The following is a 19228-nucleotide window of genomic DNA, read 5'->3' on the forward strand; positions in this document are numbered from 1 at the left end:
CTTTGCCATAAGACAAGAAAACTCTAGCCCCACTGGATTCAGGAATCACCACCTTTAAAATGGCTGCTACTGCACAGAATGATCTATCTTTTCCCAGAAGAGAGGGAGATTTTGATTGGGTTTTGCACATTCCTAGATTTTGCTACGTATAAAATGGTCATTGCAGCCATTTAAAGGGAGACCATCTCTCTGCCAACATGAACGTTTTGTTAATTCTTCCCCCCTGCCCCCATGTCTGTGTGATATCAATTTACAGAGCTGTTTAGGTGATTGGTTGAATTTAGTATCATAAAGCTAATGGAACTAAATTGGCTTAAATCCAAGTACTCTGGCTTAAGTGGTTTATGATTTGAATAGTGAGTATATTAAAGCATTGATTCACCCGTTGTAAAATATGTCTAATCCATTTGCTGTGTTACATGATTTCCTTTGCAATTCAGCCTCAAGCACATGCATAGTCTATTCAGAGAACAAGGAAATGAATAGGAAATGGACCAAGGAAAAAGATAAACTAAACACTAAAGTGGAAACTTTTAAGTTGGAGGGAGGAAAGAAAAAATAAAATCAAAGATTCACACCTTAGAACTATGGATCAATTTAGTTGTATAGTGTTGTTGTTTTTAATTTACTTTGTTGATAACATTTAGGATAGACTAGTAACAAAAAAATGTCTAGATTTTTTTTAAGTCTCTGAGAAAAGGTGTTGAGAGGTAACAGGAGAGAAAAGTCCACAATGTAGGAAGGGATTTCATGTACGAACTTCAGCAAAGAAGAGTGATTGAAATCTCCTGATGAAATAAACATAAGGGAACCTGACTCTTTGTCAGAACACATACCATATATTTCAAGGAGAAAGTTTTAGATTCAATTGTCAGCTTCTTCATGTGGGACTGAAAAAGATACTAGTTTGAAATAAGGGAGAACTTCTGCCAGTGAGTACTGAACTAGTGGGCCAGTTCTCTGCATTTCTGGGTTCCATTCCTGTCATCTCATTAAAAGAATCAGACAAGAAATTATGAGAATGGCCTCTGCACTATAGTCTGAAAAGCTGTTGCCAGTCACATTAAGTAGAATGGCACTACCGTACCTGCTATAAAGCAGCTCCTTAATGTCCCTGTGAATGAGTGGGGAAGGAAATTAAGACTTATTGAAAGCATTAAATGGGCTGAAAAAATATATGAAAGAGCCAGGGAAGCAGGTAGAATATTAGAAGTGTGTTTTTATTGCCTAATTTACAGGCAATGAAAAGCAGTCAAGAATTTTATGCATAAGCTACTCCTTCTTGATAAGTATTGTTTCATTTTGTTCTGTGTGCTCTTTGTCTTTTTCTGCTTCAGAGCATTAATACAGAGTATCCAATATGTTTGCTTTCAGACATCAACATGGCAGGAGAGCCAAAACCCTACAGACCTAAGCCAGGAAACAAGCGGCCACTTTCAGCTCTCTACAGGTAGGTTGATCTGCTCATTACTATACCTAGAAATGGCCTCTGGGGATTTGGGGGGCATATGCTCCATGAAAGGTAAACAATTGCCATTCACTTATTTTAATATTTATCAACCAAGCAGCCACTTTTCCAGACTTGCCAAGAAAAAAAATGTTAGTAAATCTATTACCCAAGCCATTTAGAAGCTGCAGCTGATCTCTAGTAAAGGATCCTAACTTTCACTCAGTTCTCTCTCTAATTTTCTCTCTACCACCAATCTGGCACATGTGCTTACCTGGAATTAGTATGTTATAATGTATAATGTCCTGTGAATGTATAGAAAATAACTCTCCCTAGAAGCCAAGATGACTAAACAGAATGTCATACTTTGGGCATTCCATGAGAAGACAAGAATCATTAGAAAAGAAAATGATGCTTGGCAAAGCAGAAGGCACTAAGAAAAGAGAAATATTGCATTGCAGATGGAAAGACTCAGTCAAGGAAGCCATGGCCCTGAGTCTTGAAGACCTCATCAGGGCTGTTGAAGATAGAGTGACTTGGAGGTTTCTTATTCATAAAGTCAGGTGAAGTCAAAGTTGACTTCATGACAGTTAACAACAACAGAAAATAAATAAATAGTATTTGTAAAACTGGAAATGGGACTTGCATTACATCATCCTGAAATGTTTGGGAGCTGCTGCTTTTTGTTGTCAGTATACAGTATATAGTTGTCCTCAGTGCAGCTTATATAATTTTAAACCCTTAGTAATATCATTTTTTTTCAATCATGATGGATGGGCCTGGCATGAGCTTTAGGCCAAAAGATATGGAGGGCTATTGCTGAAGAGCCAGGGAGGTTGTGAAATAACAGGAACTTGTCCAACGTCTCAGGAGGCCCCTTGTGAAATGCTCCTTGAGGCTGAAACCAACAGACTTCAGAGAGATTCTCCCAAGTTGCCAACTCAAGCCTTACAACGCCAAATAATTGCAGTACCTTTGAACTCTTTCCACCACACTGTTACAACTTTCTCTGAATCTATAAATCAACCATAAGCTGAATCATCTAGATCCTTCACTTTAAACAACTCATGTCAAGCAAGGCTTATATTTTTATTGTATATTATGCTGTAATACGATGTGTTGTACATCTGTATTCGCCTGTGAACCGCTTTGATCTTCTAGGAAAAGCGGTATAAAAATAAAGATTTATTATTATTATTATTATTATTATTATTATTATTATTATGCATCATTTCCAACCTGGAGAACTAGCAGTAAAAGATGAGAATGATTTAATCTCTCTAATATACTTTCATATTATTATTATTATTATTAAACTTTATTTCTAAAGCACTGTAATTATACATGGCGCTGTACAACATGAACATGACTGCTAAATAATCAGATTTTTGGTGGTCCCCTTTTTGTAAAGGTTGAAAAGGTACCAAGGTGCTTGAGCAAATGATTTCAATGTGACACAGAAGGATAAAAATGTCATTGGGTAGCACCAAATATCTGGATCCATTTCAGTCTGGTTTCAAGTGTGGTTTGGTTAACTGAATTCATTAGCCAATCTGTTAGATAACTTATTTCAAGAGAAGGACTGGGATTATGCAACTCTGTAATTCTCTTGGACCTGTTTGGAGAATTAAACATTCCACTAAATGGGTGCAAGCCTGCACATTTACCATTATCTCTGTGATTATGGATACATTATTATCATGTGTACATTTTTTAAAAAAATATTCTTGGTTTGACCCAGTCTTCATGCTTTAAATACAAGGGTATTCCAGGAAAATGCACATCACAAATTGTTCTGTGTTAGTCTGTAAAATTAGTGTGTAGAGAGATCTTGTAGCACCTTTGAGACTAAATGAAAGAAAGACATTGGTAGCATGAGCTTTCATAGACTGAACTTCTTTCTTTCAGTTAGTCTCAAAGGTGTTACAAGATCTCTCTCTACATCATAAATTGTTGTTTGCCCATGGACCGCCAAATCAACTTCAACTTTTGGCAACTCTGTACTAGGTTTTTCCTGGAAAGATATTTTCAGAGGAGGTTTGTCATTGCCTTCCACTGAGGCTGAGAGAGTGTGATTTGCCCAAAGTCATCCAGTGGTTTTCCATAGCTGAAAAGTATTTGAATCCTGTAGTCCATGATGCAAACTATTTTATCACACTGGTTCTCTGCATCATAAATATGACCTGAATCTTGCTAGCACTTGCTGAGTTTCATGCAAATATTAGCAGGGTTTTGAAAGACAAAAATAAGAAATCTTTATGTTGGGGATTTCTAAGAAAGGTAGCCTTGTACTGTTTCTTATTATGAAGAGTACTCACTAGCTGTTTGCATTGGAACAGTCAACACCATTTTGCTAAGCCGACTCTGATGGACTCATTACAGCTTGTTGATGCATAATGACTTTGGCACTCATACTTTGATGCAGGGTATAAAAGGGTCAGCTGGCATCAGCTTTATCCAAATAATTATTGATGCTGTTAGAAGAACAGTACTTAAAGATGACAGCTGGACATATATTTTTCCATATCATCACTGTTGATCTCAGTGCTCAGTGCTTTATCCATATTGATCTGATTCAGTGAAATGTATCAAGTAAGCAAATCTGTTGTTTTCAGCCAAACAAATCAGCTAAAACTTGTATTCTTCAAGTGCAGATATTCAGAATACACACACAAAAAAATAATAAGACAGATAAGGGTGAATTATTGGTCAGTACAGTGCTTTCTTTTTAGAATCCTCATAAATATGTTTGAAAGAATAGATGGGGAGAGGCAATGTGGCCGGCCAAAGGGTAGGGAAATTGTAAGGCAAAATTGGTAAGTGGGGAATGGGTGAAACCAGGTGGGTAGCTACAGGGTGGATGACATAAAGGCATTGCTCCCTATAAGAATTCTGCAGCTCCATGAAATTTCCTTTCAGTCAATGCTGTATTTCTAGCATTGCAGAGTGAGACACTGAAAACAACTTCAAGCTCTTACATTTGCTTTGTTTGCATTCCTTTGGTGATGTTGCGTGCCTCTTTTCTTGGGATGCCTTAACTGTATTTCTGAATGCTCAACTGAAATTTTAAGTTGCTGCAATGGTGGAAATTTGGGCACTGAAAGGAAAATTTTTTGTGGGGGGGAGGGGCAGAATTCTTATTTGAGGTGCAGTACTCTCATGGTGCTCCCAATAACTACACCTCTGGGTGATTCTCAGGCCTGTCTGCCGCCTATCCATTGTGAGTCACTCCTTGATGCTGTCTTGCTGCCAGGACCCTCCAACTTCAATCCTAAAAGCAATCAGTTGGAAAAGCCTGAGGGTCTCTGAAGCACTTGCCATGATGCTTTTGTTGGAGTCAGGGGTCCTTGCAGGGGGAATGGGGCACAATTTGCTCCCACTTCCATTCCACCATCAGCAGCAGGGTATTTACTCCACCTCATGGGAGAACTGATGCTTTACTCTTACTAACTCTTACTCTTACATTTGGCTGACACTAGGCAGCTGCGGAATGAGTAGTTTTACCATCAAGTATCACATCCACATGTAAAATACAAATTTTTCATGAAGGAAAAGATATAAAATATAAAGAGTCTGTTTCATATTCAATTGTCTCATGCGGTTTAAAGACCTGTGAAAGTGCTTAGTCTACACTGAAATTCAGATAGACTAGAGTTAGCTAGACTTAAATTCATACTATGTTATTTATCTGTGGAACAGCACAGTTATTAAATAATGTTACATTTGTAGAATGATTTTCTAAGTTTCTTCAGCTAATAGTCAATTATAAGTATATTACAGTATACACGTTTTTCTTAGCAACAGAAAAATAGAAAACTGTGTATTACCAGTCTTCATGAGGAATCATCCTGACCAGTTTTGTGTGCTGAATTGCAGCGAGATAACATGCAAGTAAATACCACCATTAGAAAATATTCCTGTCCAGACAACGTAGCAATTTTAACACCTTTATTTTAGTTTCATTGCATTGAGTTACTCATTTAAATAGAAATCCATTGGAAGGCCAATGGATAATTGTTTTCCTCTGTTGCCTGAAACACTTTGAAGTAATTTACTGTATCACCACAAATCACCTAAAACCATTTAGTCAAATATACTGAGAGAGGGTCAAATTCAGGGCAGTCATATTTTCAGCAAATTGAATCTCGGTTCTTGAGAATAGATTTCAAACAGGTTTTTAATTGCAATGCTTTATCCACAGGCCATCACACACACAACTTTTTCCCCTTGGTGAAGCAGATATCCAATTATATCTTCTTTCAGAATATTGATGCCTTACCTTTTCCCTTGGTTGTAAAACTTTAAAACTCTCAGCTTCCTTCTCTTAGATTCTGTTATGGGATAGAAATACTAATTTATGTCTTGCATTTGTTTCTTCCATTTCCTGAGAGGCAATCAAGCATAGTCCTCCCCTCCCATTTTATCCCCACACTAACCCTGTGGGGGATTTAGACCACTTCAAAGTTCCACTTACAGAGTTTGATGACTGTGTGGAAAGATGAGCCTGGGTCTGTCTTGTCCTAGCCTAATATTTATCTTGGTGTTAACCACCATCAACTTAAGGTGATCCTGTAAATGAGAGACCTCCAGGTCACCCTGTCATTAACAGCCCTGCTCAGGATTTGCAAATTCAGACCCGTAGGTTTTTTTTATTGCATCTGTCCATTTGGAATGCAATCTTCCCCTTTCCTACTGCCTTCTACCTTACCAAGCATTATTGTCTTTTCTAGTGAATCATGTCTTCTTGTGAGATGATCAAAATATGACAGTATCAGTTTAGTCAGCTTGGCCTCTAGGGAGAGTTCAAGCTTCGTTTTCTCTAAGGCCCATGTATTTGTTTTTTTAAGCAGACCACAGTATCTGTAGAACTCTTCCCCAGCACCACATTTCAAACGAGTTGATTTTCTTCCTATCAACTTTCTTCACTGTCCAGCTTTTACAACCATACATAGAAATGGGAAATATAATGGCATAGACCATCCTAACTTTAGTATGCAATGATATATCTTGACATTTCAGTATCTTGTCTCCTGTAGTTCCTTCATACCTACCCTTCCAAGACTTTGCATTCTTCTGATTTCTTCATAAGAGTCTCTATTCTGATTAATGACTGAGCTAAGGTATGGAAAATCGTGAACTATTCAATTTCTTCATCACCTACTTTAAAGTTATATAAATCATCTGTGGTTATTGTTTTTGCTTTCTTAATATTTCACTGTAAACCTGCCTTTATACTTTCTTCCTTGACTTTCTTCAGTAATTGTTCAAGACTTTGCTGTTTTCTGCTAGGAGTATGCTGTCATCTAGATGTTCCTTCCTCTAATTTTCCAGCCTCCTTTCTCTGAGTCTAATCCTGCTTTATGTATGATATGTTCAGCATACAAGTTAAGGAGATAGGTTAATAGAATGCAGCTTTTCCAGAGTCCCTTGCCAATTAGAAACAATTCAATTTCTTTGTATTCTGTTCTGATGATAGCCTCTTGTCCTGAATACAGGTTGTCCATCAGGAAATCACATGTTGTGGCACACTCATTTCTTTAAGAGAGATCCATATTTTTTTCATGATCCACACAATCAAAGGAGTTGTTATAATCTATAAAGCACAGGGTAATTTTTCCCCTCAATTTCTTTGGTGTGCTCTATTATCCAGTGTATGTTTGCAATATGATTGCTAGTTCCTCCTTCCTTTCCTGAACCCAACTTGGACATCTGGCATTTCTTACTGCATATATGGTCCAGAATTTTGTAGCAGAATTTAAGAACTACTCTGGTTGCTTAGGAAATTAATGCAATGGCCTATTGCTTACTATGTGTCCTCTTTCTTGGGGATTAGAATGCACATTGAGCATTCTTTTGTTTTCCGTATTTCTTGACAGGTTTTACTTAGATATAGAGTAGATTCTGTCTCTGTAGCTTCAAGCAGCTCTATTGGTATGCCATCAATTCCTGGTGATTTATTTTCCCCAAGTGCTCTGAATGCAACTTCTACTGCACTTTCTAAAATGGTAGATTCCTGTTCAAATAGTTCTTCCTTGAAAGAATCTGTCACCCTTTCATATCTTGTATGCAATACACTTCGGTGTATTGTTTCCATTGTTGTTTTACTTCTACTTGGTCATGTATTGTTTTCTCCTGCTAGTTGTATAGCATCTGCATTCTTTGTTTAAATTTCCCTTTGATTTCCCAAAAATTGTGGAGGGAGTCTCTTGCTCTTCCTTTGTGTTGTTGTTGTCATCTTCTGTTTCTCTGCATTGATCATTATAGTAGCTCTCATTTTCCCAGTGTCTCCAACCCACTGAGTCCCACTAGTTCTGACTGAAATTTTTCATTCTTGTACATGAGAAGGAAATACAGTAAGTAAAGATTTACATCCCTAGTCAAAAGAGAAGTTTGTGCCCATCTCTGTGACCTGCACTATGTTCCATGAAAGCATTTTTCCAGGGTGAGGAGTTACCATGTTATTGCAAAAATGACAAAAAATGTTGTGGTACATTAAAGATTTACAGCTTTTATTTGGTATCAACCTTTGTAGACTACGTCCACTTCATTGTGTGTATAAGTTTTGTCAAAAGTGGAAGATTATTGTTATGTGCTTTGGGGGGATGTAATTATAGTTAATGCTCCATCCACTTACCGAGCCACCCAAGTATGTATATTATCTGCCCACTGAGGTATGCTTCCAATGAGATGGGCTGCAGTCAGTGTCAACCTTGTGCAGTGTTTTTGAATACATTTAACTAAGTGAATGCTATTTATATTACAGACTTGAATCAAAGGAGCCTTTCCTGTCTGTTGGGTGAGTAAGAATATTTTCTTGAGAATACTATTCTCCACTGGTGACTTAGACTCTTTAACAATTTAAATCGACACTTAGGGATTTTACTACCAGACTTGTATTCCTGCAGACATCATTAAAATTCTGAAATAATTACAGCATCAGCAGGGTGTATATATATAAGGAGCACTTAGAGTGAAGATTATTCTCAAAATATACTCAAAATATTTTCAACTGTAGCTTTGCTCAATGTGTCAGTCCTATCACAAAGTGTGCAGACCTCCTAGTTTATTTAATTGGTCGCTTGCTTGAATTGCCTACAGCATCAATAGCATTGATGCTGACCAGATGTTTTCTCAGATTTATTGAAAATGAAAAGGATTCTACCCTCTTATAACTTCATTAACTCTGATTAACCATAAACATGTCAGATGTATCTCCTAGCTTTTTCCCCATTCGGTGGTCTTAAAACATTAGCATGGATATTCTTTGTAATGAAAAAAGTCAACAGAGCATGGAACCACTTTCTTCTGTCTTGGTTGGTTATATTATTGCCTTCTTTGTCTATTTCACTCTGTCTTCCATCTAATATCTGTTACTCAAAGCTATTTTGTATTTATGCTTTTCTCAGAACTAGAGAAAATTACTTTTTTAGATGAGAACTCCCAAATTCTGCAACCTGTCACCCAAAACAATGAAATTTTCTGAGCTCTGATACAAATAGTGTATTTAATACATGCAAACAGACATATATCCATATATACACACTGCTCTTCTGATCCAGCGATTTCTTTCCAGTACACAAGAATACAAACATGAATCCTTCAATAATGGTATCTGGCATAGCTTCTGCTGTGCTTCAACTCTTGCAGGTGGGGGCTGCCCCTTTAATTTAAATGAGAGAAACATTGGCTTTACTTCTCTATTTAAATCAGGGATGGGCACTGTGTGGTCCTCCAGATGTTACAATGCCATGATTTCTCACAATTGGCTGTAGTGACTATTCTGATAAGAGCTGCAGTTCAGCAATTCTTCTTGTTGTTGTTGTTTTGTGCTTTCAAGTTATTTCCAATTTATGGCAGCTCTAATCTGTTATGGGCTTTTGTTGGTGGGATTTATTAGAGGAGATGTGTCACTGCCTTTGCCTTACACTCAGGAGTGTGACTTGCCCAAGGTTTCCACCTTTGAGCAGAGATTCAAACTCTGGTCTCCTAGAGTTCCAGACCATCATTCTAACTGTTATACTGTGATGGCTTACAGAATGCTTAAGCATAAATGGGTCAGACCAGACATGGAAGAGCTCTACTATGCAACTCCAGATGTTATGACTTAATGGCTTATTTGCTTAATTTGTGAAGGTTGTCAATTTCAGTTAGATATATTCAATTCACCCATGTCATTCAATGATAAGAAAAAGAGATGTCTCTGTAGAATTACTGTTTATACTCAATTATAAGTCAACTTCATGTATAAGTCGAGGGCAAGTTTTGGAGCCAAAATTATAGATTTTTGATATGACTCATGGATAAGTTGAGGGTAAAATTTAGGGGCATGTAACAAAGGATCTAAACGATGATGCAAAGGAAAATAGCGCCAAAGAGCTTACAGAATACCAAGGTTGGATGGATAAGAGAATAGGGAGGGGGTCAGTGCTTCCAGGACAGATTACGCTCTTCCCTGTCACCAGAGGATGGTTCCTTTTTTAAAATAAGAGTACTTACATTGACCTGTGGATAAGTCAACTCAGGTTTTTGGGGCTCAATTTTCCCCCCTAAAAATTCTAAACTTATACGTGAGTATATACAGGAATCTTACATTGACTTATGATAAAGCATGACAGACAGACCTAGCCAATAATGGTAGTTTCCATCAATTTACATGAGATAGCTTTATTTTTTAGTGCCCTTTTCATGACATGGTTGAAATTTCTTCCAGTTATTCATCAAACGGTGTCATTATGCTAAATGGTTTCATGTCAAGAAATGGACAGTTTTTACATGTAGTAGACAACTTTACTAAAAGGCTTCAGCATACAAGGCTATTTTTCAGTTGAACTGGAGAACACACTGGCAAAGACAGATACAGTGGACCCTTGTTATACGCTGGGGTTTGGTTCCAAGATCCCCTGTGTATAACAAAATCAGTGTATGCTCAAGTCCCATTAGATATAATGACATAGCAAAATGGTGTCCCTTATAAAAATGGAAAATCAAGGTAAATGTATACTTTTTTGGAACATTTTCAAACCGTGTATGCTTGAAACCGTGTATAAAAAATCTGTGTATAAGAAGGGCCAACTGTACATAAATCACTCCTCACAACCATGCATTTTTGAGTTGGCAAGAAAAGGGATAGATATCAAACTTAGGGAGTTGGTGCTCCATGGATGGACCTTCTGAAAAGATAATGAACCCCACAAAATGACAAGAATGAAGGGAAGATTCTAATTGTGATTGTGTTTAGAATCACCTGTGACTTCAGTGGATTTAGCTCCCATAATGATGGTGTGACTTCCCCTTCCTAGCTTCAGTTTTGAATAGATGTGTTGTGAATGTACTCCATCAATGTGCAACTTGCATACAGGGCCAACTTGCTGAGGAAGCTCTGACTAAAGGTGCATCTGTACTGTAGAAAGTAGGCAGTTTGACATCACTTTAATTGCCATGGCTCCATCCTACTCTCGGGATTTGTAGTTTTGTGGGACACCAGCACTCTTTGGCAGAGAAAGCTAAAGACCTTGTGAAACTACAAATTCCCAGATTCCACATGGATGGAGGTACAGTTCTTAAAGCGCTGTCAAGCTACATTATTTCTGTAGTGTAGATGCACCATGCCAAGATGTAAACTATATCAAGATAAGGATGTTATCGTGCAGTTTCCTGGCCTTAAAGGGGATCCAGCTGAAGTTCTTCCATTTGTAACTTCCCCATGTTTTCCCCATGGTTTCTTCCATTAAAAAAATAATCCCAGAAAAGACAAAATAGCTGCACCATATCTTTAGATTACTATATCTAGGAACTGTCTGTTTAGAAGCACTCATAAGGTGCCATGTTTGATTTTCTGTAGGTCAAATGATCACAGGTGGCTTTGCACTGTGTAATGAAGCTGGTGCAGGCTTCCATAGGTAGAGGGTCTCCATTCCTTAACCATGAAACAGTGACAGCTATGAAACCTGGCATTCTATAAGCTACCCATATGTTCAAGACGAATAGGAGAAATGTAACAAGGAAGATTTCCTCATAATCCTGACTGCACATAGGACTTTATCACATATGGTTTTAAACCCACAGTTAAAGTTGGTAAATTGTGTCTTTGACAATACTTATTGCATGACGTCACCTCTGACCTGTCATTGCTCTGCTTCCTAAGTATGATTAGAGCACTCATGTTCACTAATGGGGAAACCTGTCAAAAAGCTCCCAATTGCACTGCTTTGCCATTAGTCCTCAGGTGTGATAAGTTCCTCCTGTGGCAGTTCCAGGATAATTGTCAGGATAATTGTCCATCTCATCCTCTCCTTCACTCCTCTTCCCCCTTGCTGTTTCCAAACAAACTGGTTGTCTTTCCTCCCTCCCCCCCCCCTTTTCCTCGTTTTTAAAATCTTTACTTTACTAAATCAAATTGCCATAAATCCAGAACTGTGTTAGAATTTTTTAAAAAATGAAAGGCATGCTAGGTAGGGCATAGGGCAGGGAAGCAAGTTAAGGGGAAGTGCAGAACAAAACACGAGGGACTGTCAATGACAGAAACATACCCAGTTGCACTATTGCAGAGACAGGCGATAATGAATGCTTCCAAACCAGTATGTTTGCATTTCCATTCACTAACACAAAGTGCCTTCAGCAAAAGCAGCACTGAAAGATGAAATAGGTCTCTTCTGCAGATCAGCTTCTAAACAAAAGATGTTTTAAGCATAAGTGAAAAGTCTGAACCAAGATTACTAAAAATAATTTTCTAGTTTAACTTTTCTTTTTTTCTTTTTAAAAAAGTTAATACTAGTTAGAAATACAAGAAGTGTGAAATTAAGAAAAGAGATGACGTGGGAGTTTTTTATATACATTTTAGCTTATTCCAATGAATACCTCAAAATAGCTATGCTTAGGAAAGAAGAAAACAGAAGACAAACAGATAAAAATGCATTAGCACATGGGCTGGAAAAATAAATTAAAGGTAGCCAAAACAGAACTTGAAAATACTTTCCCTGCCTCTATTTTCTTTCCCTTTTTAGTACCAGGAAAGTAGACGTCAGATCTACTTAAAAGGATTCTGGAAAAGCTTAAAGTTTTAAGGTTGATTTAATAAAATGCAGAATTGATGTTTTTATTTAGCATTGTTAGATCTTCTATCCATTGAATCACAGTTGTAGAAAAATTGCCTTTCCTGTAATGAAGTATCAATCTTTTAGCAGTTTAAGAGTATGAAAAATCAATTTCCGTTGGGCAAGAAACAAGTAAATAATTCAAAAGAGCATGCACATCCCTGAATATCAAGGAATTCTGCAAAACCAAATTTACTTCTACGATTATTTCCTCCCAAAACAGATGTGTTAAGGAAGCATTAGCAGTATTACATCTCCAACAATTTTTGATTGAGAAAGCCCTTTCTTGAATAGACATTGTGGTGACCAGAATGAGCCATTTCTCCTGTACAAGATGTAGTTGGAGATCTAGTGTTATAGTAAAAAATGTTTCAGTTGTAGATACTGCCATTTAGCTGACATAGGGAGTTTAAACTGCTCTTACAAAATTGTAAAAGACAAAAACTCATCATCGATACATAGTATCTGATTTAAAGCAGCAATTCCATTGTCAGATTAATCCCAGTGTTGGCTTGTCAGATAGATCTTTTGCAGTGGTCTCGGGTGGCCAGACTTCATCCTCTGTTCCCCTATCTGTTGGAGTTCCTCAGGGTTCTGTTTTGGGTCCCCTCTTATTCTCTCTATACACACTGTCTCTTGGTAAACTTGTCAGTTCTTTTGGTTTCTCTTATCATCTGTATGCCGATGATACCCAGCTGTATCTTTCCACACCTGACCTTTCACCAGGGCTTGAGCAGCAAGTTTCATCTTGTCTGACAGCTGTCTCCCACTGGATGTGCCATCGGCGCTTGAAGCTCAACATGTCCAAGATGGAGCTTCTTGTTTTCCCTCCTAAGGTTGATTTAATAAAATGTAGAATTGATGTTTTTATTTAGCATTGTTAGATCTCCTCCTAAGCCCACCCTTCAATATTCCTTTTCTCTCTCTGTCAACAACATCTCTATTCAGCCGGTTCAGGAAGCCGACAGACTTGGTTTCATTTTCGACTCCTCTCTGTCATTTATCCCTCAGATCCAGGCCACAGCCAAGGTCTGTAGATTTTTTTCTCTATAATATTTCCAAAATATGTCCATATCTCTCTGCTTCTACTGCAAAGACTTTGGTCCATGCCCTAGTGGTCTCGCAACTTGACTACTGCAACCTTCTCTTGGCAGGGCTTCCTCTCTCTCACCTCCACCCATTGGTTTCTGTTCAGCACTCAGCTGCTCGTATTATCTCATTCGCTCGCCAGTATGACCATGTCCTCCCCTATTGTCATCCCTTCACTGGCTTCCCTTTCCCTTCCGCATTCAGTACAAGCTTCTCCTGCTCACTTTTAAAGCCCTTCATGGGCTGGCCCCTCCCTATCTCTCTGAACTTCTTTCTCCCTACACCCCCACTCGTTCCCTCCATTCTGGTAGCCAAGGTCTCCTGTCCCAGCCCAGGATTTCCACGGCCCCGTCCCGGATTCGTCCCTTCTCGCTTGCTGCCCCTCACTTGTGGAACCTCCTCCCCTTACAAGCATGACTCAACACGCCTCTAACCAGCTTTAAAACAGAGTTAAAGACCATATTGTTTAGGGAAGTGTTCCCAGGGAGTCTGTGATTGTGTCCTGGTTGTTTTGATGCTTGACTCAATATTGGATAACTTCTACATTGTATGCCATAGGCAGGCTTTTTATATATTCTTGATTTTACTTGGTTTTGTACAGTGCCGTGTACATTTACGGGGCTTTATAAATAAAGATGATGATGATGATGATGATGATGATGATGATGATGATGATGATGATAATTGGCTTTTACCAATTTCAAATCTAGATTTTCCCCCATAAAATCAATTTGGCATATGGGTCAAATTGCAATTGATGAGACAATATTTGCCCATTCTAACTGCCCTTTTTTATATATATAAACACTGCCCTTTTTATATATATAAAATGAGAACCAAGTACTGTCCATTTGATTAAAGGTGCCAGAAATGAAGTCCAAGACTAACCATCATAGATATGTCCAAAAATGAATATAAGATAACAGATATGCCTGATGGTATGTAAGAAGATATGGAAACCTTCCCTCTTTGATTTGAATATGTATTCTTTTCATTGAAATTCTAGTAGGAGATGAACCCCTCAAAAGTTTTCTGAACAATGCATTTAGTTTTTGAAAATATTTGCAAGGCATAAGTAGAAGAATTCCATGAATAACAAACAATTCTAGGTATAACATTAATTTTAATCATGTTTACTTTACCTCATAGACTCACCCTTAAGATCAGACATCTCTCTTAATCTTGTGTAATATCTTTTATGAGTTTACTTATATTAAGATTAATAATCTGGAATGAGTCCCTAGGGATAATTATACTCAAATAAATAAAATGGGCCTTTCCTATCTGTGAGGGTTTAGTTCCCACTCCCATGGATGGGGGAAAACTGCAAGAGCTCAAATCCATATTAGACATTTAGCTGTGACATGTGCAAATCCATATCGGTGTGCCTGTGGGCGTGCTAATACGGGACAGGATGATCCATGAGAGCTCAAATCTATGGATGGCTAGCCTGCCAATACACTAGGTTTAGTGCACTAGAATTTGGGCAATATCAAAATTGCCATGCATTATCTCCCACTAGCAGTATTTCTGACTTGGACTACATAATGGAATACCCAGGATATTTTATCAAATTTATTCATCAACTGAATTAAAACAGGTTTCAACTGCTTTGAAATAAACAACAAAAGATCTTCTGCAAAAAACATATTTAGATTTTAAAACAACATGCACAAATCCATTGATCCTGGAATTTTGTCTAACATATGTCAAGGGTTCCAAGCACACATTTAATATTAGGCAATAGACATCCCTACTTTGAACCCTGCCTCAGTATTTTAAAAAAGGATGAGGGAAAAAATCATTGGTAGTAACTTGTGCTCTTGGTGTGGAATATGATAATTTTCTCTGTTTCAAAAATATTTTAGGAAATGCAAAATTAGTCAATACTGTGAAAATAAACAGCCAGTGACCAGGGACCCTTCACTCCACCAAATGCATCTGAAGAAGTAGACTCAAGTCTATAAAAGCTCATGCTACCAGTGTCTTTCTTTCAATTAGTCTCAAAGGTACTATAAGATCCCTTTGCATATTGATTTTCCAGACTAACACAGCTACAGTATGTCTTTGAATTCTATACTTTTGGTTGTACTTGTTAGAAAGGGAGATATCCTGTATGCTTTAGTAACATGTATACTAGGCTAGTGCATTCTAAACACACTATACTGTACACAAAAATGCCCTTAAAAAGCATCCAGAGAATTTTCAGTTGGTCCAAAAGGCTACTCTTAGAATTTTATCAGGATCAAGCAGAGCACTTGTACCTGCTATCCTGTATGAATTTTCTGTTCTTTTTCAGCCACAATTCATTATCAGGGGGTTTAAGGCCCTAGCCCACTTAGAACTTGGGTGCATCATGGCCCACCAGAAGAGACTATATAACTTCCTCCACACCCACACAATGAGATGATATATTTTAAAAGTGGCAGCATCAGCTTGTTGCTGTTAAAATTTTGCTTCCGAAAATGTTTTAATTACCTACAAAGCAACCATGCTGATTGCTTTAGAAATTACCTGTTTTCTTTCTTCTACACTCAGGCATTGGCATTTTGCAAGATATGATTGTTTAGTTATTCTTCTTTCCTACTGCATTCCATCCAGTGCTCCCCAGGCTACTCATTCTCTTGGGAGTACAGACTGTTCCTGGAGTTTCCTATTATGCCGCAGACACGATTATTCTTTCAGGTCTGTTGCAGCAGCTGTACTTTTAATTAATCAGTGTGTCAATCAGTAAAAAGTGTTAGGCACATTTTATAACTTAAAACTCATAGTTTATTCCTATGTCAGTCAATTAAATGTTTCTATACCTATAGTTTTAACTGTGGTACAGCAACATGTAACGTATTACCAATAGATAGTGTAATCAGTCTTGGTTGTGTATAGTTTGACATGAGTGCCATGAATACATAAGAAATAGATTGCTTTTAGAAGGCTGGCAACTTGTTACCCTTAAGCCTGAAAAGACCTATGTAATTTTTTTAAAATGTGTGCACTTTTTAGATTCCAGAGTAATATAATACAACCAAATTAAATAACTGGCCCAAATGCCTGTATGAATAAAAATGGCACAAAAAGAATTCCAGCCTAGATGCCAGATTAACCTCTCTCAGGAGGACATTCCATAACTAGGCCATACAGTTCAGAAAACTTCTCTTTAAATAGAAAACCTCTAATAATAAAAGTTAGATTTTATCACAGAACATCTTTGGTAGGATATCTTGAAGCATGGACAGATTGATGAGGAAAGAGGTACTCCATCAGATGTGGGGCCCAAAATGGAAGGGAGAAGTGGACAAGCTTCAAGTATGTGAGATGTGCTTTGAGTTTTACTAGAAACCAAAGCTCTCTCATCCAGAATATGGTACAAAAGTTTTATATATATTGAATTAAAGAATTCTAATCTCAGAAATTTGTTTTGGATTACCAGAATATACAGTCACAGATATTCATTCCTGATTGCTCACATTTTCTTCATTTCAGCAGTATAATTTGGGGGAGGCAGACATTTTGTTTGTGTTATTGTTTAACCATTGGAAATAAATCCTTGATAATCTGTGGCAGTTCATCCAGAGATCTATTCACAAAGCCAGATCAATCTTCTATCCACCTCTGATTTGGTTCAATAATACCAACATCTTGAATTTGGTTTGGAAGGAATGTTCAATCAATGACATTCTTTTAAAGTGGAAGTTACAGGCACAAACCTGACTGTACCAGCCAGAATTCCAGTGTCCTTATTCTGCACCAATTGAAGTTTGCACATGCCAAATATGTTTCCAGATATGTTAAAAGCATCATTAGATGAAGGAGAAACAATTAAGGGCAGCTTTGAACCTGTCATGAACTAGATTTCTGGTCATAAAGAATATGGCTTATGTGGCAAAAACCATATGTGGGTTACAGAAAACATTCAAGGGTAGCTATGTTGGCCATTTAACAAATGCTAACAAAAATCCATCAGTGATACTTTTATTGGCCAACCAAAATGCACAATATACTTGTTGCAAGCTTTCAAAGCTCCATGGGCTTCTTCATCAGGCAAGATGTTAGAAACTAAACAGGAGGGGGGGAAAACAATTGGCAATGTTAGATGCCTGGATGTTGTTTCAGTCCTTAGTAAAGATGGTATACTGGGGAGGATATTTTACCTTCACAAAATATATCTTCCCCGGTATACTATATTTACTAAGGACGAAAACAACATGTAGGCATCTGGCTGACATCTCCAATTGTTTTTTCCCTCCTGTTTGGCTTGGAACATTTTGCCTGATGAAGAGACCCATGGAGCTTCAAAAGCTTGCAGCAAGTATATTGTGCATTTTGGTTGGCCAATAAAGATATCACTGGTGGCTTTTTGTTTGCATATGTGGGTTGTAATTCATCAAACAACAGTTTTATTGAAAAATGTTGGAATGGGACATTGTACAGAAGCAAAGTAGATTGTATTGTTACAGTCCTACTACACACATGAATCTCCAATTTGTAGACAGTATTCATGTTTTTGGGATGGTTGTAGGATATTTTGCATGGAGCTTCTATTTCCGTCCTAGTAGGGATATAGGGATAGATGGTATTTAGGGATAATATTTAGGGATAGATGCCTGTCATATGTTAGAAGTTTAACTGATCAGCTTGTTATTTAGGGGTAGATGCCTGTCATATGTTAGAAGTTTAACTGATCAGCTAGTTACAAGTTAGTACAGTTGGCCTTCCTTATCCATGAATTTTTTTTATCCCTGGATTCAAGCATTTCAAGGCTTGAAAATGTTCCAAAAATGTATACATTCCAAATAGCAAACCTTGATTTTCCATTTTATATAAGGAACACCATTTTGCTCTGCCATTTTATTTAACTGGACTTGAGCATCCACGGATTTTGGTATCCACGGGGGATCCTGGAACCAAACTCCAGTGGATAACAAGGTCCCACTGTATCATGCCTCCAGGTAAGTAAACATTACTTCAGAAAATGTCCTCAGCTTTCCCCCAGTCAACATTTGAGACCCAACAGCACTCTATACTTTCAGGTTCTTTAATTGTTTTCAGATTTTCAGTCATATGGAGGTCCTGTTTGTAAGAACTGGCATTTAAGTTCTAGTGGTCATCTAAAAATAATAATAATAATAATAATGTTTATTTATAGCCCGCTTTTCCAAAAGAGATCAAAGCGGGTTACAACAAGGGTATAAAACATTATACAATTTGAACAAACAGTATATACACATCATAAAAACACTCGAGTTAAAAACACCTTAAAATTACAGAGAATAAAAACCAAAACAAAACTAGCTGGAAGACAACTTATATGATGGGGAGAGAGCAGATATCATGACACATGGGGGAAAGCCTGTTGGAAGAGATAGGTCTTGAGCTTCTTCCTAAACAGGTCAAGGGAGGCAACAGAGCGGAGCTCGCCAGGAAGGGAGTTCCAGAGCTGCGGGACCGAATTGGAAAACGCCCTCTGTGCAGTCAAGGTGTACTTCGACTTAGGAACCCTCAACAATTGCTTCCTGGCCAATGTGAGAGTGCAGGGCGGATTATATGGGGAGAGGCGGTCCTCCAAGTACCCTGGGCCCAAGCCATTTAGGGCTTTATAGGT

At 37.8% G+C, this 19228-nt stretch overlaps 1 protein-coding gene across 5 annotated transcripts in view; it reads left to right on the forward strand.

Moving 5' to 3' along the window:
• RALYL (RALY RNA binding protein like) overlaps positions 1 to 19228 on the forward strand; it is a 346824-nt gene that overhangs the window by 278972 nt on the left and 48624 nt on the right. For all 5 annotated transcript variants that reach the window (XM_089517541.1, XM_089517542.1, XM_089517543.1 and 2 more), the window contains 2 exons: positions 1375 to 1450; positions 8211 to 8243. In XM_089517541.1, coding sequence (XP_089373667.1) covers positions 1375 to 1450; positions 8211 to 8243 — 109 coding nt within the window. The remainder of the gene's footprint in view (positions 1 to 1374; positions 1451 to 8210; positions 8244 to 19228) is intronic.

The sequence above is a fragment of the Sceloporus occidentalis genome, unplaced genomic scaffold (genome assembly GCF_023333645.1).
Source record: "Sceloporus occidentalis isolate IW3139 unplaced genomic scaffold, rSceOcc1.0.p SCAF_3, whole genome shotgun sequence".
NCBI classification, from domain to species: Eukaryota; Metazoa; Chordata; class Lepidosauria; order Squamata; family Phrynosomatidae; genus Sceloporus; species Sceloporus occidentalis.